Raw genomic sequence first — 26,416 nt, forward strand, 5'->3', positions numbered from 1 at the left:
GTGGAGAAGAAAAATTCATAATTGTGTAGACAAGAGGGTAATTCTTTGTTAAAAATAAGGGCAAAATTGTCACAAAAATATAATTATTTAAGTAGAAATTGTAAAAGCTGGGGTATCCCAATTTTGAAAAAGTCAGCTTCTACCTCTTCTAAAAACTAATAGAAGCTATACGTTAGAATTTCATAAGTTGAAACAAACACTACATCCTAACTTTTTTTAAGCTAGAACCTAAAAGTTACAGCTTTTAAGCTGCAACAAACAGGCCCATAATGTGATCACATTTAAGACTTTTCGACATGCTCTTGTCGACACATTAGCGTCATATCATCAACACATCAACAACTCCATTGATAACATATCAAAAAGTCTTAAATGTGATCACATTATAAAATATTTAAAAATTTTGCGATCACTTTATAATTAATTGAAGTTTAGTGATCAAATTACAAAAGACACCAAAATTTTGTGACTTTTGATGTAAATTACCCTCTGTTTCGCTTACAAAATTAGGGAGAGATTCAAATTCAACCACAGCGACGCCAACAAAACCGCTATCAGTGGACAGATTTCCGGCGACATTTGAAAATCTACACTCAAAAATTAATGATTTGGGATTCTTCATTAGAAAATAAAAATGAATTCTCATATTTACCCATAGTTACATGATACATCAATTATATAAGTTGTAAAAAATTAATTTGAGTTTACATTCGTACGCAAATCCCGCACATAAATCTACCAAAATTCCACTTAAAAGGTTGACAATCATAGCCCAAAAAATGGTCTCATTTAGTGTTTTCATAATTTAAACCTTGGTTCAACTTAAAGTTAGTCTCACTTCAACACCCCATGATCTACCCAAATTTCTGATAAGAATTTTTTTTTTACATGTATTAAATAATAAAAAGTGCTAAATCTCTATTGAATTAATAGGTGATATGCCTTCTTCTTCTTATTAATATTATTTTATAACGCGAGGAACTTGAGAGATTTTTCGATCATAAACAATTTTTGACCTGAACTTGTCTCACTCTCTTTAAAATTCATAATTCACCTATTCCAAATATTTGGTGAATGAATAAGTTCTTTGTGAGCCAAAGTTTGGAGGCCTAACCCTTTGAATAGACACATATGATTATGCAATTCTGTACGGATGATAGATTTAAATTCATGACCTCGCAGTATCCTAAACTCTCAAATATGTGCAGTAAACTGTTTGCGATACTTCGAGAGATTGACATACCTTACTTTTAGTCACCCAAATTTTATTTTTTTGACATAAAAAATAAATTAATAATATATATTCATTCTATTATATAAGTAAATATCAAATTTAATGTTATGTATCCTTTTTGGAAACAACAAAATTATTACCCATATGGATCTTTTTTAGTGTAATATATCCTAATCGATATAAAACAAAATTCACACCCATCAATTAGTTGTTAGTGAGTCAATAGACTCACGTTAAATTTAACCACAACCCTCCCAAAAATAGAAAAAATGACAAAATATTTGATGTCACATGTCTAATGACATCTATTATCTAATTAGTAAAAGTTTTACCTGCACCTTACTCTCTTTAATTTGGGACAATTTGTACCTTAGAGGAGACTCAAAGGGGGCAAATTGATGATAAAGCCATATGCACAGCACTGAAAGAATCTCATCCTCCTCGGGTCTATCTCCTCTTCCATACCAATGGTCCCAAAGCTTCCCATTTTCCAAATATTTACCTATAAAAAAGAAATTTGCTTGTTGAATTTCAATCACTTTAACTGTCTAACAGTTTAGCCTTTCAAATTAGGCAGTGCTTATCAATTTAACATAATATTAGAGTAGACAAAGATTCCAATTTCAAATCATATTACCAATCCAATACTTGACATTGTTGCATATCGTTGGACTAATTATGTAGTGAAACTTAATCATATGCAAGGGGATGTGTTGAGTGTACAATAATAATATAAATATGAAGTTAAATTTTATAACGGTTTAGACTTTTAGATAAGTTGTTAATTAACAATTTAACAAGTTCTGGCCCAATTTGCAACGATTAGGGGTCAAAATTCATATTTGCACATAAAGATGTCATGAACTATCTTCGAGCCAACAATTGTCTAATAGTGGAAGTTCAATGGGCTCACTCTATTGAGTGTAATAATTTTTATTCGGCTCTCCCACGGTGATTGAACATTTCCCACTTTCGAATCTTTACTTGTCAAAAAAAAAAAAAAAAAATGGTCCTAGGTTCTGAATTCTTTCCACCAACGTGTTTGCGTTCCTATCCTTGGAGAGAAAGTTAAAAGATGCCATGGAAGTTTAAAGAGCAAGAAAATCTGAGAGTAAAAACAAAAAACTTATGGATCAGAAGCCTCCTTTTTATCTTCTTCTTCCCCAACCCATTACACTGACATTTGCATTTCCATGGCGGATTATAATTCAATTCATGCTTCCTTTTGATCAATGGATTCTTCTTGATCATATTTGATGTCTACTTCTTTGGACATGGGCCTTAATTCTAGGTCAACTTCATGCAGTTTTGTATTTATCTTCTAGTCTATTGTACAACCTTTCAAATATTTAGGTACCATGTTTATGGTTTTGCCAAATTTTTCGAATTCGACTCAATTATCAGAATTTTAGGGTTTCAAAGACAAATATGGCTGATCTTTTAAAATTTAAGTTTTCTAAAGAAATTAACACGATGAACAAAACAAGGTACTTGGTTAATTAAGTCATAGTTGAAATTCATATATAAGAACTCTAACCCAGCATGTTCTTTGAGATGCCCATGTCATAATCGAACAACTTTACTGTTGGCAAACAAAGCTGTCGATCAAGACTATAAGCTCGGGTTGTATCCCCCCAAAAAAAGACTATGAACTTGGGAGGGATTCAGCTACGATGATTTTTCTTTGTCAGTAAATAGCATTTCATCTATAGTGTGAGTGGGCATTTTAGATTAATTGGCATTTGACATAGGAATTAGAAGGAGGAGTGATCAATGAAGGGGAAGGCTATACATGTGAATGTGAATGATCTAAGTTAAACCTAGTCTTCAAAGGGTAGAGAAAAGGAATCTCATCAATGATTGTTTGGCATGCTAGAGTTGAATTTTGTGCAGCAACATCTTTAGAATATCTCTCTTTTGAACGAAGTCCAGCTTTTGTGCAGTTCTTTGAAGCTAAGCAACTTAGATGCCTGACAAGACATTATGAAACTGACAGATTGGTGATGAACTAGGGTTCTTCAGAGATGAAAGCTGAAAAAATCAACTTCCAGTGGAAGCAAAAAGGCCCATCCCCACAAAGTAGTTAACCATTTTTTACTAGGTTCATAGTTCGTGCATTTTCTGTATAGCAGTTTTATGTAATTGTTTTATCTGTATCACAACAATGAGGACAACAACGATAACAACATATTAAGCATTTATCTCACTATGTGGAGTTAGTGACGTGAATTCTAACACGCTAGTCATTTCTATCTACAACATTATCTTCTATAAGGCTATTATAATTCATATCATACCTTGTACTTTGTCAGTCACATGAAGTGGAACCTTAGCATTGTTTGGTGAGTGGGAAAGTGCCAAACCTGCAGGAAAGTAACTGAATCATGAGAAAGATGAAGCAAACAGTTAGCTAAGGGTCCAACAAGAGTAAGGCAATTAAGATGTAAAATAAGCACACAACACACATGTATGTTGCCATGGAAAACTAACCTGGCCTTTGCCCCATCATCAAATCAAGGGTTCCTCAGTTTAGGCCTCCACTGCTATAACCACAACCATCAATTACAAATTACAAATTACAAATTACAATGACAACATGTTGACATGTTAATTAGTACCTTTCAAGTTCAAACTTCCAACTCTTATTATCTTCAACCTCTGCCTTCCATGTTGGAGTAGAGTTTTTGCAACTTAATTTTCTCTCTTTCTTTCTCTTTTTGTCTTTTATCCAATCCCAGGCCTGCACTTTAGGAGAAGACAAAGTTGGAAGGTTTTCTTCTTTAATTTTCCAAGGAAACAAGCACGGTTAATGGAGCTCTAGTCAACTCATTATTATACTAGCCTTGCCTATATATATACAACATAGAAGCTGCGCCTCAAACCAAGATACTCGGCCCACATACACCATTTCCTAGTTTGAAGGAAATGAATAGGTATAACATCTCTCTCTCTCTCTCTCTGAACACTTACCAAAGAGTTTTCAGGTTTTTACATTTGTTCTAAAAATAGTATTTCTAATCTACTAAAGAGTTTCTTCCCACACGTTTCATTAAAAACATTAACCTACTACCTACTTTTCCTTTTGGCATTGTTCAATATTGATTCTAAATTGTCCCTAAGGTATAGGTCAAGTGGTCGGATGAGCAATATGCCAGTGTCAATCCAGTGGGTTGCAAGTTTGATTCTCGTAATGCGCAAGGGCCAAAGGCCCAACTTGCGATTTATCTCCCTTGGCGTAATCGAGGGCACGAGCATCGGGAGCTGCGCAAGGGCGATCATCCCAATATTGATTATAAATTTCTCTATTTTGCAGCCAAATTAAAATGATCTTCAGGACATTCTTGCTGTTGTTTGCTCTCATGGCTGCAACTTCATTTGCTTCAACAGAAAGACAAACATATGTAGTTCACATGGACAGGGCTAAGATCACAGCATTAGAGACTTCTCATGGCAATTCGAGAACATGGTACCAATCAATCATGGACTTCATCAGCATGAACTCTTCTCAAGAAGAAGAAGCAGAAACATCAGCTCCTCAGCTTCTCTATGTCTATGAAACCACTATTTTTGGTTTTGCCGCAAAACTTTCCACCAGCCAACTTGAATCACTAAAAAACATTGATGGCTTCCTCTCTGCCACGCCGGATGAAATTCTGTCTCTCCACACCACACGCTCACCTCAGTTTCTTGGCCTAAAGCATGGCAAAGGCCTCTGGAATGGTTCAAACTTGGCTTCAGATGTAATTATTGGCGTTGTGGATACTGGAATATGGCCAGAACATGGCAGTTTTAGCGACTCTGGCATGTCCCCAGTGCCCTCTAGATGGAAGGGCACATGTGAGGAGGGCACAAAGTTCACGCGTTCCAACTGCAACAAGAAGCTCATTGGTGCAAGGGCCTTTTTCAAAGGGTACGAGGCTGTTGCAGGGAGAATTAATGAAACAGTGGCGTATCGTTCAGCTCGTGACTCAGACGGGCATGGAACACACACTGCTTCAACTGCAGCTGGAAATCTTATACCGGGAGCAAGCTTTTTAGGCCTGGCCAAAGGCTCAGCTGGTGGCATGAGGTATACTGCAAGGATTGCAGCATATAAAATCTGCTGGCCATTGGGCTGTTCCACCTCTGATATGCTGGCTGCCATTGACCAAGCTGTCATGGATGGGGTTGACGTGTTATCACTCTCTTTAGGAGGCATTCAAAAGCCTTACCACAGTGATAATATGGCAATAGCTTCATTTGGTGCAATTCAGAACGGGGTATTTGTCTCCTGCTCAGCCGGCAACTCAGGCCCTTCTACATCAACTGTAAGCAATGCTGCTCCTTGGATCATGACTGTGGCTGCAAGCTTCCTTGATAGAAGCTTCCAAGCCACAGTCAAGCTTGGCAATGAACAAACTTTCAAAGGGGCTTCACTCTATTCAGGTAAGCCTACTAAACAATTGCCATTAGTATATGGTGAAACTTCAGGTGGCCAAGGAGCCGAGTATTGCACTGATGGATCCCTCTCGCCAAAGCTTGTCAAAGGGAAGATTGTTGTTTGCGAGCGAGGAATCAACAGCCGGGCTGAAAAGGGAGAGCAAGTGAAGATGGCAGGGGGTGTCGGAATGCTGCTAGTGAACACCAACGATGAAGGTGAAGAGATTTTGGCTGATGCACACATTCTTCCAGCCACTTCTCTGGGAGCTTCTGCTGGCAGTGCCATCAAAAACCACGCGACCTCAGCAAAGAACCCAACAGCTTCCATTGCATTTGGAGGAACTGTTTACGGCAATCCTGCACCAGTGATGGCAGCATTCTCCTCAAGGGGGCCTAGCATAGTAGGACCGGATGTGATCAAGCCGGACATGACTGCACCAGGGGTGAACATATTAGCTGCCTGGCCGCCCAATGTCAGTCCAACCAGGCTTAGCATCGACAAGAGAAGCGTTCAATTTAACATAATCTCCGGCACTTCCATGTCCTGCCCTCACATTAGTGGCTTGGCTGCACTGCTTAAATCTGTCCACAAGGACTGGTCACCAGCAGCCATCAAGTCGGCGCTGATGACAACTGCCTATACTCTCGACAACAGAAAGGGTCCAATAGCTGATGCTGGTTCTGACGGGTCCAAACCGGCCACCCCTTTCGCATATGGCTCTGGCCACGTCGATCCAGAGAGGGCATCCAATCCTGGGCTGGTGTATGATATCACCGCAGAGGACTATTTGAACTACTTATGCAGCCTGAACTACACATCTTCCCAAATATCTCTTCTGTCAAGGAGGGATTTCACTTGTCCAGCCGATGCAGCTCTTCAGCCTGGCGACCTGAACTACCCTTCTCTGTCCGTCCTCTTCAGCGGCATTTCCACAAACACCTCATTGACATACAAGAGAACTGTAACAAATGTTGGGATTCCAGTTAGTACTTACTCAGTGCATGTAACTGAGCCCAGTAGAGTATCAGTAACGGTTGAGCCTAAGGTTCTAACTTTCAAGAAAGCTGGTGAAAAACTGACCTATCAAGTCAGCTTTGTTGCATTAGGAGGATCAGTAAGTCCACCCACTTCTTCATTTGGATCTCTTGTTTGGGTGTCTGGAAAATACACTGTCAGAAGCCCCATTGCAGTCAATTGGCAGTAAGTTCAACAGAGAAAGATCTACTGGTGAAAACCCACAATTAGTTCAAGCTTAATATTCAGATATTTACATCTTCTGGGAAATATACTAGGAATAAGACAGAACCCTGATAGGTTTAGCTCTGAAAATGGGGCATCTGATACTTTCTGTAGTTGAAGATGAAGATTCAACTGGATTACTATGCATAATCATCCAAGTTATGCTGTTTTGGTTACCTGATTGAGCTTTTTGATTGGTTGGTGAATCTTGAATGTGCCCTTCAAAAACTGGTCTTAAGCTCAAAAATGGTTTTAAAAATAAAAAAATGAAGAACCACAAAAGAAGATTAAAAAGAAAGGAAAATTCAAATTTATTAAAGGATTTACCTCCCCTTCAATTTGAGTGAAATCATATTATTTTGGTGATTTTTCGTTTTTAAAGCAAAAGGTTAAGATAGCTTTTTTTATCATTGTTGTCCTTATTAAATTGGAAGAGTCATGAGTATACACTTAATATCAAGTGATCAAATAAATAACTAATATAAATGAGCTAAATGTCCCCCTGTATACAAATTGAATATGAATACTTACAAATTTGAGCAACTTGGAAATATACTTGACCAAAAGTAAAAAAAACTTCCACTTAACTGTTAGAATTATTACTCAACTCAAGTTTGAATTTGATGCCTAACAATTGTTCGGGTAGTCAAAGATTTAAGAGTAAGAGAAATAATGAAATCACATCATATGATTTTTTGCAACAATTTTCTTAAATGACTTTAAATTCATATCAAGTTAGAGAGTTCTTATGTCTCATAAATCATTGTTGGTGGTTCTTGGGTATGACCAGAGAGAGTTTTATCGTTATATTTTAACATTATTCAAAACTAGGTGCTTGGTTCTCCTAGGGTTAGGTGTCGAGGTAAGTTGAGATGACTACTAACCTCAAATTGGGTGTTTTTTTGTACGTTATGCCTTACAAGGTCTTATGATGCAACTTCTACGTGTCCTCTGGCATCACTTGGCATGGCATAGCACTGGTATTATTTTTCATATGTTTATTTTTTTGTTAGTGATTAGGAAACAATTATCTACTATTGATCGTATTAATCTCTTTTTATCTTTTTCAAATAGATGGTTTATTTGTAGGGAGACAGCGGAACGTCATAGTCATTTTTTCTTTCATTGCTCTTATTTTCGCTAGGTGCTGTCTTTTTTTTGTCGTTCGAATAAATTTGAATGACCTTAGTATCAATAAAAGACTAAAATATTATGGGTGATAGTATGGTGGAATGGTAAGAACCTCTAGCAGGTTGATAATTGTTTAGTTTTGCAAGTTAAGGTCTATTTTTAGTGGCTAGAGTACAATAATAGATGCTTTAGGGAGCAAGAGTGATTTGCGTCCCAGGTGGTGCATCAGATCTAGTGTGTTGTTTAGAAGAGGTTAACTATTATTTATTTTTCTCTTACTCTACAAAGTCGAGCTCGCTGACACTTTTGGCTGCTTCCAACTGACCAACCTTATTTACTCTCCTGATTTGAATTATTATGGTGGTTTGAGTTATGAGTATACTTATGTACCATAAGTAATTATTTTGTCAAGTATAATGGGGTTATTAGTACAACTATTAATCTTTTGATGACTAAAACTAACATAATCTTTAGGAAAGTTCATGAATTAACGATTCATTCTAATATTTGTTGTCTACTCCGCTGATTTGGTCAACTTAGTAATTAAGGGTTAGTATCACAAATGTCAACACTTTAATAAAATAGTGGTTTGAGCTACGAGTATACTTATGCAACCTAAGTAATTATTTTGATAAATATCTTAGTATTGTCAGTACAACTATTAACTTTGAACAACCAAATCTAATATTTATTTATTAGGGAAGTTAGATGGTTTCAGAAAATGACACTGACGAAAATTTTTCCTAACATTACTTATTTTTGTTTTCTATTAATAAGACTGTATATGTGTATTAGTTGTTTAGATCTTTTAGTTTGATTTTTTGTTGTGAGGCTCCAAATATGCTTTATCTTAAAATAGTATATGTTTTTTTTTTATTTTTTTAATAAAATTTTCATTTACAAAAAAAAAAAATGTATAAATTCTTCACAATAATCTTAATAATTTATTCTAAAATGACACTTGAATGCGAGGGGTAAAGTGATAATTTCAATCACTTGACGGAGGTTAATTATCATTATTCAACATGAAAATACACACATACAGTTAGTTAGATTTGACGACTAGGCTGACCGTTGAATTTTGTCCACTTCAGCTCAGAACATTCCGTACGGTTTGACCTTTTCCGGTAAACAAGCTAATTATTTCAAACCACCGCTCTCTCTCTCTCCTTCCCACTTTCCACATTGAGAATTTCACATCCGTTTTGAAGAATCAACCTTGTGAAGGGAAGGTACTTTCTCTCTGCATCTATCTCTCTGGGCTCCTTTTGTTTCATATAGTGAATTAGATAGCAAGCAAGCAAAGCCATTTGATCTTCGTCCTCTGTTTCGGAGGTTTTATGGTTGATGATCTTTCTGGGATTAATCGAATCCAACAACAATAATCCCCTTTCAATGTAAAGAAGCAAACCCTTTTGGTACATTGTCGTTGTTGTGATCTTTGTGCTGTCAATTTTGTAAATGTACGAGAAAAATCCCAATTGATTGGTGTAAATTCCATGGATAATCACAGCAATTCATATTCATACCCTTACCATTTTGGTTACGGATATGGATATGGATACCCTCATGTTTCATCTCCATATCCACATCCAAATTCTGGTGGATACCCTCCTCCTCATCCTTACTACAACGCCCCTCATTCTGTCCCTTTGCCCTATCAGTACCCGCCGCCAGGCCCTCCTCCCCAGGCCGCCTCCCATTCGACTCCCTTGGAATATGGCTACCACCAGTCACCACATCCCGGCCCACTTCCCCAACCATCATATATTGGATTCCTGGTTCCCCCAGTGGCCATTCCCCCGCCTCAACACCAGGGTGGTTCCCAATATGGTGCAGCAGTCCATCACCACCGACACCCCTCGGCACCATTATCCTTTTCATCATCAGAAAGCTACTCTGATGTTCCATCTCGGGTCAATGTTCCATCTCGGCTCAATAGTTTCTCCGGCCATCACCGCCAGGATAGCATGGCATCCATGGAAATTGGGTCCTTCACGAATCATGATCATGCCAAAGATAACATCCATCCTTACTCTCCTGTTTACTCCCCGGTGGACAATCTTTTAGCTAATGCGCATATATCTGGTAATCCATCGTCTGCCCTGGCATCACCGCCAGCATCTGCGGCAGTATCAGCTTCAAGTTCTCCTCTGGCATTGCATACTTTAAGTGGAAAGTACGATGTCCAAAGCAGGGGGGCAGACGGCCCCTCTGCCCATCCTTTTTTATCCTATTCAAACTCATTTATTGATTCCCCACATAATCAGAGTCTGCAGATTATGCCATTTTCAACTTCGAAAGGGTCTCTAAAAGTTTTACCCTTACATGGGAACTTGGATATTTGTGTCCGTGAGGCCAAAAACCTTCCAAACATGGACATGTTTCATAAAACTTTAGGAGACATGTTTAACAAGTTACCAGGGAACTTGAGCAACAAGATTGAAGGCACCATGGATCATAAGATCACTAGTGATCCGTACGTCTCCATTTCAGTAACAAGTTCTGTGGTTGGGAGGACTTATGTGATCAGTAATAGTGAAAATCCTGTATGGATGCAACGGTTTTACATTCCCGTTGCGCATTATGCTGCCGAAGTCCACTTTCTTGTTAAGGACAGTGACGTAGTTGGATCCCAGCTCATGGGAGTTGTTGCAGTTCCAGTTGAACAGATATACTCGGGGGAAAAAGTTCAGGGCATCTATCCAATCCTGAATGGTAATGGGAAGCCCTGCAAGCCTGGAGCTGTTCTGAGTCTCTCAATTCAGTACATACCAATAGAGAAATTGAGCATTTATCATCATGGAGTAGGAGCTGGTCCTGAGTACTCTGGGGTTCGTGGCACGTATTTTCCCCTTAGGAAAGGTGGAACAGTTACTCTTTACCAAGATGCTCATGTACCTGATGGTTCCCTTCCTAATTTGAAACTTGATTATGGGATGCAATACGTGCAAGGGAAGTGCTGGAAAGACATCTTTGATGCAATATCACAGGCACGGCGTTTAATTTATATTGCTGGTTGGTCAGTCTGGCACAAAGTTGAACTGGTCAGGGATGCTGATTATGCACCAAAATGTACTCTGGGTGATCTTCTCAAGTCAAAGTCTCAGGAAGGTGTGAGAGTGTTGCTTCTCATCTGGGATGACCCTACTTCAAGGAGCATCCTGGGCTACAAAACTGTAAGTAGTTTACCTTGTATCCTACAAAAAGACATTGTGCTGCAGTACATGAGAGTGCTGTATAGCAACTATTACATGTCCTCTATTCTTTTGGTACCATCAATTACGTGAGAGTGCTGTATAGCAACTATGACATGTCCTCTTATCTTTTTGTACCATCAATTTATTGTTGAATGATAGTCCTCCATAAGCATGATGTTGAGTTTGGCATGAAAATGCAAACATACACACAAATATCCAAAAAAAAGCCTCAGATTACTAAATTGTATTTCAATGCTTATCCATGTTGATAATTATACTGATGTAGATTTTGATAGGCATCTACTTGTCAGTACAACACAATTGACCTCCACTAAACCCTAATCTCATTAAAATATCTCCATTTTTTCATATGAATTCAGCCACATGGAGCTAAACTCAAACTCATATTAAAAGTTTTTAACCCCACCTAGTGGGATTAAGGCTTGATATACCGTTTTTATTATTGTTGTTGTTGTTGTTTAATTACTTATCTTACATTTATATGTGATTGTTAGATCAATATCTGCTGCAGCTAAATTTGGTCTAAACACTGAATTTAGGGCACTTTTGTTATAGATTCTTGTCTGCATGTCTTCTCTTCATCTACAGTTGCTGACTGGAGCTTGATGCACTCAGTTCCCCAATTTTTCTGCTCACTGATCTGTGATTTGCATGGTTATGATAATAAAAATGTTCTTTACCTGATTTATCTACTGAAGCACTCCCTGAAATCATGGTTTCATTAGAAAAGTTTTCCTGCAGCGTTATCCTGTGGCTTGTACTAAAACTTGAGAAATGCAGGATGGAATCATGCAAACCCACGATGAAGAAACTCGGCGTTTTTTCAAGCATTCTTCAGTACAAGTGCTACTTTGTCCTCGCATGGCAGGAAAGAAACACAGCTGGATGAAGCAAAGGGTAAAATGAAAATCAAAGATCCCCCTTTTCTTGTTTATATTCACTGTCCTATTTCAACCTCTAAGCCTAATTTACATCCTTAACAGTTTTACTTTCTCTGTGTTGGGAAGCTGCAAGCTATTTTTAACAAATAAATTAATCAACCTTGGTGGAAGTAAAAATAATAATATCAAAAATAAGTGAACCCTCTATCTACCAGTTTAACCTATTAGATGACAGGGTGGTTCAATTCAACATGGTGTTAGAGTATGCAAAATTCTTGAGACCACTAACCCAATATTTAAATAGTTGAACTTGTTTGGACCAATTATGCAGTGAAGCTTGGCCACACATGAGGGGTGTGTTAAGAGTAAAATAGTAATATAAAAGATAAGTTAACTCTTTGTTTACCAGCTAAAGTCTTAAGATGATCATGAGATGACAATTCAAAACAGTGGAAAACTAATTATTTGTTCCAACTTGCTCAGTCTTGATGTAGTGGTTGTAAGTTCACGTTTCTTCCACTGTTTATGTAATGAGAATGCCTAAGTGTCCGATTTAAAGCTGTTGGGGCTGCCTAGTCAAGAAGTGGTTTGTCAACCAACAGGTACCCGGTTGATGTAAAATGGTTTCTTTGTGCATTTGGTGGCTTGTGTGCATATGGTCTTACTAAATTATTACAGCTCATTATATGTTTTATCATATTCCACAAATGATGATGCTGAGGACCAAGCCCCAAGAGGGGATTAGAGTCTCTCCCAAGTGCGGTGAACAACCACCTAAGCATGTTACATTTTGACTGATGTATTGATGTAAATTTTAGGGTTCAGCATGTTGTATTTGTGGCCATAATGTGAAACCCCCCCCCCCCCCCCCCCCCCCCTTAATTACTTATTTATGTAATGCCTCGAATATGAGTCTGAAGAGTGAAGACAAATATTTCAATTTGTACATGTTTTGAGTTATGTTGAACCTATTCAATGGAAGTTGTGACAGGATTCTGTTAAGTATGTTCACTGTTTGTATGATTTGTGAATGAGGGGAACATATAAGATGGGATATATACACATAGTATGAGACATATCAGGGCCTAAGGAACCAATCTAGAATGAACTAAGAGAACACAAGGACCTATAAATACGAGATATAAGAGGGGGTAGTGAGATATTTGTTGCAGGAACAGCTAAACTGTCAATAGTGTAAGGAGATTTGTTGATAGTCAGCAAGTGACTGTCAATAGAGACCTCAAAGAGGTGGACAGTTGATTGGAACTGTCATGACCCAATCCCGCATAGGTAGTCTGCTGGGGAGGTCTTGGATATATTACTTGGTTCCATGAGCCCATAAGTTGCCTTCAACTAGCACTTTTGGGTGAGAACCCATGGTGTTACAGGAACTGTCAACATTGTACAGGAAACTCTCAAGCTTGAAACCGTCTACAGTTTGGCAAAATTTTGTGACCATATGCAGTGGCATTCGACAATATGCAGGCAAAGTGGGAGAAACTAAGAGTGTGTTTTTGGGCAGAAATTGTCAATAGTCAACCCAAAGCAAGGAAAATTATTGATAACTGGGATGAAACTGTCAGCAGTTAGTTCAGTGCGTGAGAACTGTCAACAGTCAAATGATGAACTATTGACAGTCTCTGGTTAGACAGTTGATTGGCTAACCATAGATGGATCTGAAATGAAAAGACCTGAGGTATAATTGGAGACACCCTCTTAAGACCTACTTTCACGCAACATATACTCTATTGGGATAAATGAAAGTCCACTCTTGTCCTGAGCATTTGTCAATGGCTGGACAATAGGGATTGAGGATTCCCAGCTTGGCTATCTGTTGTGCTATCATCCATGGGGGATGATATCTGGCCCAACTATAGTAAAGGGATATGAAGTTACAAGAATTGATGGTATTGAAGTTAAAAATGAAAGAAAACTTTCCCACTAATTTAATAAAATTAACTAATCAGACAATTATCAAGGGTAATTAAGGCGCAAGCTTAGATGATGTGGATCCATTGGGCCTACTACTATCGCCTAAAGAGAAAGTAACCAACATTAAGAGTGTTGAGAATCCGTGTGAAAAGATGAGGATATCAACAAGGCATGCAACTAGAGATAGAGATGAAGCCGAGATGATGCAGATAATGAAGCCTAGATGATGCGGATAAAGTTTCTACATAAAATGGAGAAATTATAGGAGATAAAAGATAAGTTCCTAAATAATAGAGATAATAGTGTATATATCTTAGAATTTGAAAATCTTTACAGGGTTGTAGCTAAGTAGAATTCTAACATAAGTAGGATACCTCCTGTATAAGAGATTTGCCTATGGTCTAATGCATTCCAACGAGGAATATTTTTTCCTAAGTTCTATTCAACCTAAGTGTTTAAGCTTAGGTGTTCATTCTGTTCATGGTATCAGAACTCGATTGATCCGAGTCTGAGTTATTCAGCCGTATCCCTGCAGTAGGCATGGCTACTCCAACATTTACGGCATCTACAGAATCATCCCCTGATCCTAACCCTCAACCGATGGTGAATCAAGGACTGCCCCTATCATTCGAGAGCTAAAGCCTGCAGATCACTCAACACCGATTGAATGGCCGTAATTTCCGAGAGTGGTGTCAATCGATCGCATTAGTGGTCAAAGGAAAAGGCAAGTATGGCTACTTATCTGGGGAGGTTGTTGCACCACCCGAAACTTCTGCTGATTACCAAAGATGGGAGGCTGAGAACGTGATTATAATGGCATGGCTCATCAACTCAATGGAGCCGAAAATTGGTCGCACATACCTCTTCTACAAGACAGCTAAGGAGGAGTGGGATGCAGTCCAAGAAACATACTCTGATCTCGAAAATACTGCCCAATGTTTCGAGATTAGATCACCCATTAGAACCACTAGGCAAGGTAATGTGAGTGTGACTGAATATTACAATACTTTGTTAGAGCTTTGGCAGGAGATTGATCTCTTTTATGATCCAAGCTGGGAGTGCACAGCTGATAGTATGAGGTATGGCAAGATGCTAGAGAAAGAAATGATTTTCGACTTCCTCCAGGGTCTTAATTCCGATCTAGATGAAGTGAGAGGCCGCCTACTTGGTGCAAAACTTCTTCCTTCCCTCCGAGAGGTATTTGTCAAGGTAAGAAGAGAGGAAAGCAGAAAACGAGTTATGCTACCAGCAGGAGATCCAAGTGCAAGGTCGGCACTTGTCACAACCAAGAGGGAGGAATTTCCTAGGGATAAACCATGGTGTGAATATTGCAACAAGCCATATCACACCAAGGAGACCTGCTGGAAATTGCATGGAAAGCCAGCTAATTGGAAACCCAAGAATAGAAAAGAAAAAGAGAAAGCATATACAACTTCAGTTACAGCTCCTCCTATACCCGAGAAAGGTGTAAGTATGACTCTAACCAGTGACCAGATGCAGATTTTACAAAAGTTACTGAACATCACTCAATTAACAAAGGATCTCGACACACCAACAACAATACTGCATCATTGGCCCAAAGAGGTAACTTAAAGTACTCTCTAACTATTAGGAGAATGAATGAAAAAGGGTGGATTGTTGATACTGGGGCATCCGATCACATGACTGGATCAACCCTGTTTTTTGAGAAATTTCAGCCTCAAAATAAGAAGCTAACAGTGTTGATGACAGATGGGAGTATGTCTATTGTTAAGGGGCATGGGAGTGTATGTGTGGCTGGACTGCAACTTAAAACAGTACTATATGTGCCAAATTTGACATGCAATTTGTTATCTGTTAGCAAGTTAACGAGAGATATGGACTGTGCTGTACTTTTCTTCCCTCTCTTTGTATTTTTCAGGACCGAACCCTGTGGGAAGATGATTGGCAGTGCTGAGGAAAAGAACGGGCTTTATTGGATATCAGACAACCCATCTCCCTCAAATCAGTTAATTCCTAGACTTTTGTTTACTGTTCATTCTAATTCCAATATTTTGTTATGGCACAATAGGCTTGGCCATCCTAGTTTTTCTTACTTGAAACACTTGTATCCAGATTTATTTTTCAATAGAGGGAGTAGTTCTTCAATGTGAAAGTTGCATTCTTGCAAAACAATCACATAGCACGTATCAGTCTCATTCTTACTCTCCTTCTAAGCCTTGTTACTTGATTCATAGCGATATTTGGGGACCAGCAAGAATTCCAAACTTAACTGGTGCTAGATGGTTTGTCACCTTTATCGATGACCGTACTAGAGTATGTTGGGTATATCTCATGAAAGACAAATCCAAAGTAAATGCTATCTTTCAAGCCTTTCATAAATTGGTTCAAAATGTTTTTCAGTCCTCTATTTGCATCTTTAGGACTGACAATGGCCGTAAATACTTCTCTCAATCCCTCACCCAATACCTAACAAATCATGGGATCTTTCATCAAAGCACCTGCCCCTATACTCCTCAGCAAAATGGGGTAACAAAGAGAAAAAACCGTCATTTACTTGAAGTGGCTAGATCCCTAATGATTGCTAGTTCTACTCCTCATAGGTATTGGGGTGAGGCAATTTTAATAGCCTCTTATTTGATCAATAGGCTGCCATCCAAAGTGATAGATTACCAAATCCCATTGAAACATCTCTTGCATTATTATCCTCATACACGCATCCTTAACTCACTTTCTCCTTGAGTCTTTGGTTGTGTTGTATATGTTCACCAAACCGGGTCTAACCATCACAAACTCGAGCCAAGATCCTTTAAATGCATATTCATCGGCTATTCTCCTACACAAAAAGGATATAAATGTTACTGCCCATCATCACAAAAGTTCTTTGTCTCTTGTGATGTGACATTTCTGGAAAATGAGCACTATTACTCTAGTAGTAAGTTACAACAGATTGAAACTCATTGGGATCCTATGGTATCTCTCCGTCTTCCACCTTCCTTTCAAAACACTGATCTACCTCTCAAGGATACAAGCACTCCCTCTCAACCAATCCTTGTGGAATCAGCCAACCTTGACTCATCCAACTCGTTGGTTCCCCAACAACCTGAGCCATTAATGACTAATTTAGGGGGAGAAAAGGCTGTCAAAGTATATTCCAGACAGTCCAAGTGTCCTGATCCTTATCCCAGCCAATTGTTAGAACCAGGGGGAGGTCCAACAAGAGATGAGGACCCTGCTGAAACTGTTGAACTAACCAGAGAGCATGATGGCAACCACGGGAGTGATCTGGACATTCCCATTGCTATCTGGAAGGGGGTGAGATCATGTGTTAAGCATCCTATTTCTAATTATCTAACATATTCCAAGCTGTTTACACAATTTCAGGCTTTCACAACCACTGTTGATACAATAACAGTACCCTGGAATATCCAAGAAGCTCTAAGAAATCCTAAGTGGAAGGAAGCAGTGATGGAGGAAATGAAAGCACTGATTGGTAACCACACATGGGATGTTGTTAAAATTCCCAAAGACAAAAAGATCATTAGTTGCAAATGGGTATTTAATGTCAAGTATAGATCAGATGGCTGTGTTGACAGATACAAAGCAAGGTTAGTAGCCCAAGGGTATTCTCAAATCTATGGAATAGACTATGAGGAGACATTTGCTCCTGTAGCAAAATTAAATTCCATACGGGTTCTATTATCTCTTGCTGTAAATTTGGATTGGAAATTGTTTCAGCTAGATATTAAAAACGCCTTCCTAAATGGGGAATTAGAAGAAGAAGTATACATGAGAATCCCACCTGGGTTTGAAGAAGAAGGGAAAGCTGGCAAAGTGTGCAAACTACAAAGATCACTCTATGGGCTAAAGTAGTCTCCACGAGCATGGTTCAAAAAATTCAGCACAACGATCACTAAATTTGGCTATACATAAGGAGAAGCAAATCATACACTTTTCACCAAGTGTACAACAAGCGGAAAAAGGTGTATCCTAATTGTATACATGGACGACATACTTATAACCGGTGATGATACTTCAAAAATTGACACTTTGAAACAGAGACTGAAAGAAGAATTTGAGGTTAAAGACTTTGGAGAAATGAAATACTTCTTGGGAATGGAAGTGGTAAGAAGCAAGCAAGGCATACTAATCTCTCAAAGAAAATACACTCTGGACCTCCTCAAAGATATAGGTATGTTAGGTTGTAAACCCAGGCACACACCCTTAGAAAGAAATTGGAAATATCTCCTAAAAGATAATGATCCACTTGTTGATAAAGAAATGTATCAAAGACTTGTTGGCAGAATGATCTATCTCTCACTCACACGTTTAGACATAGCATATGCACTGAGCATTGTGAGCCAATTTATGCACTCACCTACTCGACAACACTTGGATGCTGCACACCATATTTTGAGGTACTTAAAAGGGACACCTGGAAAAGGTTTATTATTCAAGAAGGGAGAGAATAGAGGGGCAGAAGGATTTGCTGACGTTGATTGGGCCGGATCAGTTACTAATAGTAGGTCCACTTCGGCTTTCTGCACTAAACTATGGGGAAACCTTATCACTTGGAGGAGTAAGAAACAAACCGTAGTTGCAAGAAGCAGTGCTGAAGCAGAATTCAAGGCAATAGCTCAAGGTATTTGTGAATTAATTTGGTTGACAAGGATAATGGAAGATATGAAAATGCCTTTAACATTGCCAACAAAGCTATATAGCGATAGCAAGTCGGCCGTAAGTATTGTTAATAATCTTATACAACATGATAGGATAAAGCATGTGAGGATTGATAGAAACTTCATACAAAGTGAAATTGATGAAGGAGGAATCCAGCTAACTTATGTTCCTACAGAAACTCAAGAAGCAAATGTTCTTACAAAAGTTTTGTCAAGATCGGGATTTGAAGCTTTAATTAGCAAGCTGGGAATGGAAGATATCTATTCACCAGCTTGAGGGGGGGGGGGGGGGGGGGGTGTTGAGAATCCGTGTGAAAAGATGAGGACATCAACAAGGCATGCAAGCAACTAGAGACAGAGATGAAGCCGAGATGATGTAGATAATGAAGCCTAGATGATGCAGATAAAGTTTCTACATAAACTGGAGAAATTATAGGAGATAAAAGATAAGTTCCTAAATAATAGAGATAATAGTGTATATATCTTAGAATCTGAAAATCTTTACAGTGTTGTAGCTAAGTAGAATTCTAACATAAGTAGGATACCTCTTGTAAAAGAGATTTGCCTATGGTCTAATGCATTCCAACGAGGAATATTTTTTCCTAAGTTCTATTCAACCTAAGTGTTTAAGCTTAGGTGTTCATTCTGTTCAAAGAGATTGAGAAAAGATATCATATTGGTTCCCCAAGTTTAATAAAATATTAGCAAAAACATATGAGATTTTGTTATCACTTGCTAAGGCATTATTTGAGAAGAGTTATTCAAGAAAGAGTTATTTGAGAATATCTACATGAGAAGAGTTTTTTGAGAAAGAATTCTCGAAAGGGTATTACTGGAGAAAGAACTTGAAAAATAGTTACTTGAGAACAAAATGGTTGAAGAAAATATCACTTGTGAAGGAATCTCTTGAAAAAGATTGCTTGAGAACGATGACTTGAAAACAAAGCTACTTGGGAAGATTTATACGAGTAAGTTTGAAATGGTCATGCATGCATTGAAAATTTGTTTAGAATGAGACCCTGTTGACTTATTATTTAGAAAGGTCTTATATTTTCACTCACCATATTACTGCAAGGCTTGCCAATCATTGAGTTGTGGGCCCATTTCATACTTACAATTTTAGGTGAGCAGTGAAAGTATTAGTGCAGACTTTTGGAGTCAGGGATCCATTAGCATAACCTCCTAGGGAAGTTTTTGAGTGAGTGTAATGTTTATTTTTGTACTAGTAGCAAGAACTGCATTGGAATATTTTGTATTGTGTATGGGAATACATTCTAATATTTTCATTTTCTGTAATGTTACACATATTTTGATGAGATTGTGATTGCGAAACATGTGTATTTTAGAATTTTATTCTAGTTATTGAGTCGCTTATGTGTTAAGGAGGTGGAGGCTTAGGGTACACGACCAGTCCCACCCCCATGAGGGGTGTGATAGTAAAACACTGATGTATGCAAAATATGAATGCCATAGAGATGAGAATGTTACGATGGATGTCCGGTCATGCAATAAATGATAGAATTAAAAATGAGATTTTTCATAATAGAGTCCTGGTGGTTACTATTGAGGATAAGATGGTTATGAGAGTGGATGAAAAGGAAGAAGTCTTTAGCAAAATAAGTAGAGGAAGGCCAAGATAGATATATGGTCATAGATAGAGATGATTAATGAGTTAGAATTCCTGTAGCCAATGCTATCTAGTCAAATTAAGGCTTGATATATTGTTGTTGCTATAGGAACATGAATTTTATACTTATGTTTCCTTCTTTAATATAGATTCCTAATTTAGTTAGGATTAGAATGTTTAAGTTTTTGTTCCTTGTTTTAATTAGGATTCTTAGTTTGAGAGTGTTTTATGAGTTTATAAATATCACAAATGTAGGAATCGTTAATTTTTGGTTTTTAAATATTGAATACAAACATTGGTTATTGATCTCTTTCTTTCTTTTTCTTTCCCTTTTCTTCTCTTCTCCTGATTTTCTACTCCTGCTATTCTTTTTCTTCTGTTTCTTCTCTGATTTCTTCCTCTTCAGACTCCTTTTCTTCTTTCTTTTCTCTTTATCTTCTCTTGGTCTTACACTGGCTCCTATGCTCAGACTTGAGGCACTTAGGCTGAAGCTTAATTACAGGATTCGGCTTAACAGAAGTTCAAAGAAGTATTAGGCAATTCCAAGAAAATCGTTGACTGCAATACTAGCTACTTTCAAAAGGCGTAGTGAAACATACTCAAATGTCATTGCAGAAAGAAAAGAAAGGGGAAATTGAAACCATGGATATTATCTTTCAATGTCCAGTCATTTCCTTTACTGGTTTGGTCAGCTTGATAGATTTGTTGTATTACTACTTCTACTGAAACGATTCTTGCTTGATAACTAGTCAGTTACTCTCTTGCTGATATATTGGGGTACTTTTCTTTGTTGTTAAAAGCATGAACTAGGAGTGTTGCAACTTATCTAGAGATTTTCTTTTTTTTTTTAAAAAAAGGAACCAGGAATGGTGCATAATTTGCAAGATATCATGGCTTTTCCAAACTTCCTTGCCCTTGATCTTTAAGTTCATTTTATCATATATCTGATCATAAGCAGATTCCTAGAAAGCTTTCTACCTATTCATCTCCTCTTATTACTTGCATGTCTGATGAGAATATTACGAATATACCTAATTTTCTTGCTGTTTTATTATCAGGAAGTTGGAGCAATCTACACACATCATCAGAAAACTATTATCGTGGATGTTGATTCTGGGAATAATAAAAGAAGACTAGTAGCTTTCCTTGGGGGGCTTGATTTATGTGATGGGCGATACGATACTCCACAGCATCCAATATTTAGGACACTAGAGACTGTGCATGTAGATGACTACTACAACCCTACCTTTGCGGTACTTTCTTGTCATCCTATATCTTTGCTGTTGCATTCTTTTCATTAGCTAAGCAGTTAAAAGTTGTCATTTGTCAATCCTACTCCATGTATCATTTTAACAAGGAATTAAGGAGCAATGTCCTTGATTAGCATGTACCTAATGTTCTACTTTTACCCCTTCCATTTGGTTAGGGGTGCCACTTTCTGGAGTGAACATTTTGTCTTTTAACTTTAAGTCAAGCATGTAGATGGAAATCAAATTGGTCCTTAGTATTTCCAGATCCATGACATTAATTTTCCATGTTTATGCATCATGAAATTACCTAACAGGGTAATGTTGCTGGTTGTCCAAGGCAAGCATGGCATGACTTGCACTGTAGAATTGATGGCCCAGCAGCATATGATGTTCTCGCAAACTTTGAAGAGCGCTGGTTGAAAGCTTCTAAGCCTCATGGTTTAAAGAAACTGAAGAACTCTTATGATGATGCTTTACTCAGAATAGAAAGGATGCCTGACATTATGGGGGTACATGATGCACCATGTCTTAGTGAGAATGATCCTGAGGGTTGGCATGTTCAGGTGCATTGTTATTCATCCATTAAAATACTTGTATGTAATCACTCTCATCAGAGATTCCAAATTGATGTTACAGAGTACTTTAATTGCAGATTTTCCGTTCCATTGATTCAAATTCTGTTAGGGGCTTCCCTAAGGATCCAAAAGATGGTATTAACAAGGTGAATTTTAGCTCTCTTTTCACCATTTATCATCTACTGCTTTAAAATTATTGAAACTGATTGGTTACTTTCTTTCTCCACCAGAACCTGGTTTGTGGGAAGAATTTAATGATTGATATGAGCATACATACAGCATACATAGAGGCTATTCGTGCTGCTCAACATTTTATCTATATAGAGAATCAATATTTTATCGGATCTTCTTACAATTGGAACTCAAACAAGGACTTGGGTAAGGACCTGTTCTTTTACAAATGGGAAGACTATTTGACAGATTTTATATCTTCTGCTTACTGTGAAGGCATGGTTTTCTCAAAGCAAAGCGATAAATCTTTGAAGTCTTAGGAAAAAATAAATCTATTTTATTTAACTTAAATGTATGAGGTACCCATATCAGGAATGACATGGCATGCTTCCAAACTGTAGAATGCATGGCTCCCTTAATGTTCTATATGATAAAAAAGAAACTTGCAGATACCCTATGTTGCATGTCATATTACACTAGACTATAAAATAAGAAGAGACCAATGCTTAGTTTGGCACTGGTATCTGTACTAAGACACCGATTCATGAGATGTGGGAGTAGTTTATGAAACATAGCTGCTCCTTATGTTCATTTTCATTTTCCAGGTCTATAAACAGTGAGATATTGGTTGCCTTGGCAAGGTGCAGTACTACTGGTGGGAGTAAAAAAATTTGAAAGTTGAACCTGCATGTTAGAAATATAGAAAAGAGAAAGTTAGGGCCCTGCTTCCCTTTAACACACAATAGGATAGCTGTGGGTGGCTATGTTCATTACATCATATATAGGTGCTGCAAAAAGGGTGTCGTACTAATATGAGACATTCATATTTATCAGTCACATCAAGTCATGTGGGATAGTCCAAAATATGTTTGGCCACATCACAAATCAATGTAGATGACTTGGTTAAGGTTGGGTTTGGAATGCTCAGTTTTTTCCTCTAGTGTGCTTTCTTTCTTTCTTCTTTTTGGTCGATGTTGGATGCTAATTGGTGTCTTTAAATTGTGAGATTTTCCCAGAACTAGATGATATTTAGTTTGAACTCTGAAGTAGCAGAATTTTAAGATCTTTTTATTCAGAAACTTTCCAGAATTGCAGCAAACAAGGGAACTTTGGTTGAGGATTCTTTCTTTCTATGTCATATAAAATGATGCACTGGAATTCTAGGTTTGTCAGAATAGTGAAAAAGTGGGGCTTTACTAGGATTAGGCAGTTACCATGAACTGGCTATATGGTGTTGCTGTTCCGTGGCAATTGATTTTAATTTCTATATGTTGTTGGAGTCCAAAGGAGAACTGGGGTTTATATGTCATGGAAAACGAATGAATAGAGTATACCCAGTGCACGAGACTCCTTGCTTTACAAGGGTTGGGGAAGGCTCGTCTTTGTATTAACAATAGGCTGTTTCCACAAGCTGAATCCATGACCTTCCAATCACAAAGGGGCAACCTTAGCATTGCTATCAAGGCTATGGATAAGTAATGAATAAGCATAGAAAATTAGTGGCATGAATTGAGCCTTTGTGGGGAAATATTTTGGTGGGTTTTCAATGGATAGGAAAGCTGCTATTCTGAGAAGCAAATCTGGGTTCACAGATGCTTCTGCTATAATTCCCTTTTTGGCTTCATATGGCTACATTGAAGGTCCTTCATCTCAGGTATAGTTCATTGAATCATTTGTCAGATCTATATATGACTGCATTTGAAGCTTTACTAATGATCTTTCCCAATGAAGATTTTTTTGGTTTTTTGCCTTTTTGTTATAAGAATCATGTTCTTCAGTAACTAACCAGCAGGAAGAGCAGAACAGAGGAAGGACAAATGAAGTTACTAACTAGCTGATAGTAAACAGAGGAACATAATCAGGCGGCAGTTAGTAGAAATACCTTTACTGATTGGAAGCATGCCGTCCTGCTGCAGGTGCAAACAATTTGATTCCCATGGAGATTGCCCTTAAAATTGCCGATAAAATCAGAGCACATGAGAGATTTTCAGTTTATATTGTTATTCCGATGTGGCCAGAGGGCAACCCAACAGGTGCCGCTACGCAAAGAATTTTATTTTGGCAGGTAGGGACTAATTGTTGGTGAGTTAGAATCCATGTAGTTCATCTCACCTCATGGGATTAAGGCAGTTATTGCATTTTGGTGCATGTTTTTTCAAAGGGAACATCAGATATCGATGACTCTACTAGTGCTAGAACAATTTCTAATTTTTCTTAACTAATTCAACAAATCTACCCGGCCACATAACATTCAAAATTTAGATAATCTTTCTCATTGATTGTGCAGCACAAAACAATGCAAATGATGTATGAGACCATCTACAAGGCATTGGTGGAGGTTGGGCTTGAGGATGCATTCACACCACAAGACTACTTGAACTTCTTTTGTCTGGGTAATCGTGAAGCCATAGGCAGTGGCAAACGATCAGGTGATTTCTCTAGTGCTACAAATACTCCTCAGGTTTGTTTCTTTATCCTTAACTATTTTTTCTCTAGCTGTTAATTCTCATTGCTTTTCTAGTATTACCAAGACGTCAAGTCAGAGAGTGAGCCTTGGTATGAATAGTAAGTGGCTGTTTAGTTGTAGAAAATGATTTCCAGTTTTCTATCTCCAATTTGCTATAAAATCTCTAGTTTTCATTTTCCATGGAAAATTAGTAAGGAAAATTTGGAAAACTCGCTTTAGGAGTTCTCCAAGTTCAGTACAATTTTAGAGAACTTCGTTTCCCAAATCTCCATTTTCCATTTAGAAAAGTTTCAATTCAAACAAGTTTCCTAATTTTCCACTATCTGTGAAGTAATTTTCTGGAGACCTGGGGTTGTTTCCCATAACTAAACAGCCCCTAAGGTTGCTCTTTTTTGTGACCGGAAGATCATAAATTCAAGTTGTGAAAACTGCCTCGTTATATTGTTGGTCCTGTCCTATACTTGCGTCATCTTGGCCCTCTGCCCTCTATTTTCCAGTTGTTGGATTTGTTGTCAAGGATGTGCAGAGATGATCAATGTTTCGGTATTCAGGGACTCAGCCGAAAGTACAGAAGATTCATGATTTATGTTCATTCAAAAGGCATGATAGTAGATGACGAGTACTTAATCGTGGGGTCTGCAAACATCAATCAGCGTTCGTTGGAGGGCACCAGAGACACTGAGATAGCGATGGGAGCCTATCAACCCCATCATACTTGGGCAAGAAAACTATCTAATCCTCACGGACAGGTAAACATAGTCTACATTTATCCTCTTATATCTTGTAGATGCAAACAAAATGAATAAACACCTGATTTAGTGTTTGCCATTCCAAGATTGCAAGTTTCCCCACTACTACTTCTCTTTCTTTGGTTATTTTTTCTTGTTTTGCTGATAGCATTTGAATCAAAAGTTGACTTGGATCGAGTAAACTAGGAGAAAGTAGTTGAGCAGAGTGACAAGAAGTGGATGAAAATGTAGCTGATGCAAAGAACTTATACTGGACTTGCTTTGAATGATTTGGACACTGCATCCTCTTGATTGCAGATATATGGATACAGAATGTCATTGTGGGCAGAGCATCTCGGGACCATTGAGGACTGCTTTACCCGGCCAGAGAGTCTTGAATGCGTGAGGAAGGTTAGATCAATGGGTGAGAGAAACTGGGAACAGTTTGCAGCAGATGAGGTGACAGAGATGAATGGACACCTCCTCAAGTACCCAGTTGAGGTTGATCGAAAGGGCAAGGTCCGGCCTCTCCCTGGACACGAAAACTTTCCCGATGTGGGAGGTCGAATTGTCGGATCATTCCTTGCCATTCAGGAGAACCTAACCATATAAACCAACATTACCCACCTTCAGGGGAGAGAGTAACTGAAACAAGAAGAAGCAGAAGAGGAAGAATAAGCAGGAATTAGAGCTCAGTTCTGATGAGTTAGATTCTGTCTCCTTGTACATTCTCTGTTTTTCATCTTTTCTGTAAATCTTTGTGTCCATCATAGTGTTTCGTTCCTCACATTCATGGGATTAGATTATCTTGGACTGAATATTGCTGCAGATTCAGCTGACTGACTTGTTTGCTTTACCATTGTTTCCAATTGCTTGTTAGTG

The 26,416-nt window shown here is 38.1% G+C and overlaps 1 protein-coding gene and 1 long non-coding RNA gene across 5 annotated transcripts; one reads left to right on the forward strand and one right to left on the reverse strand.

Annotated features, from left to right (window-relative positions):
• Positions 1 to 1,288: 1,288 nt before the first annotated feature.
• LOC127786673 (uncharacterized) lies at positions 1,289 to 7,105 on the reverse strand. 2 transcript variants are annotated; one of them, XR_008020036.1, is made up of 6 exons: positions 6,961 to 7,105; positions 6,735 to 6,875; positions 3,853 to 6,613; positions 3,725 to 3,777; positions 3,532 to 3,597; positions 1,289 to 1,736 (listed from the first exon to the last, which is right to left on the reverse strand). It is a non-coding gene; the product is annotated as an uncharacterized LOC127786673 (long non-coding RNA). The 2 variants fall into 2 exon arrangements; XR_008020035.1 differs by lacking the exon at positions 6,961 to 7,105 and having other exon boundaries at positions 3,725 to 3,774; positions 6,735 to 6,874.
• A 2,065-nt stretch (positions 7,106 to 9,170) lies between these two features.
• LOC127786672 (phospholipase D beta 2-like) lies at positions 9,171 to 26,368 on the forward strand. 3 transcript variants are annotated; one of them, XM_052314222.1, is made up of 10 exons: positions 9,171 to 11,203; positions 12,026 to 12,142; positions 21,402 to 21,596; positions 21,908 to 22,156; positions 22,246 to 22,314; positions 22,399 to 22,546; positions 24,256 to 24,404; positions 24,627 to 24,800; positions 25,304 to 25,555; positions 25,853 to 26,368. In XM_052314222.1, the coding sequence occupies exons 1-10, from the start codon at positions 9,524 to 9,526 to the stop codon at positions 26,144 to 26,146; spliced, it is 3,327 nt and encodes a 1,108-aa protein (XP_052170182.1). In that variant the 5' UTR covers positions 9,171 to 9,523; the 3' UTR covers positions 26,147 to 26,368. The 3 variants fall into 3 exon arrangements, with proteins under 3 accessions (XP_052170182.1, XP_052170184.1, XP_052170183.1); XM_052314223.1 differs by having other exon boundaries at positions 9,172 to 11,203; positions 25,358 to 25,555; XM_052314224.1 differs by lacking the exon at positions 25,853 to 26,368 and having other exon boundaries at positions 24,627 to 24,768; positions 25,304 to 25,476.
• The last annotated feature ends 48 nt before the right edge of the window (positions 26,369 to 26,416 follow it).

Source organism: Diospyros lotus, chromosome 12 (assembly GCF_014633365.1).
Source record: "Diospyros lotus cultivar Yz01 chromosome 12, ASM1463336v1, whole genome shotgun sequence".
Classification (NCBI taxonomy): Eukaryota; Viridiplantae; Streptophyta; class Magnoliopsida; order Ericales; family Ebenaceae; genus Diospyros; species Diospyros lotus.

Excerpts from the sequence above, each read along its gene's own strand:
- LOC127786672 (XM_052314222.1), top strand. The coding sequence starts at position 9,524 with ATGGATAATCACAGCAATTCATATTCATACCCTTACCATTTTGGTTAC. Across the intron at positions 22,157-22,245 it reads CTGAGGGTTGGCATGTTCAG|ATTTTCCGTTCCATTGATTC; the intron begins GTGCATTGTTAT and ends CTTTAATTGCAG. Across the intron at positions 22,547-24,255 it reads GAACTCAAACAAGGACTTGG|GTGCAAACAATTTGATTCCC; the intron begins GTAAGGACCTGT and ends GTCCTGCTGCAG.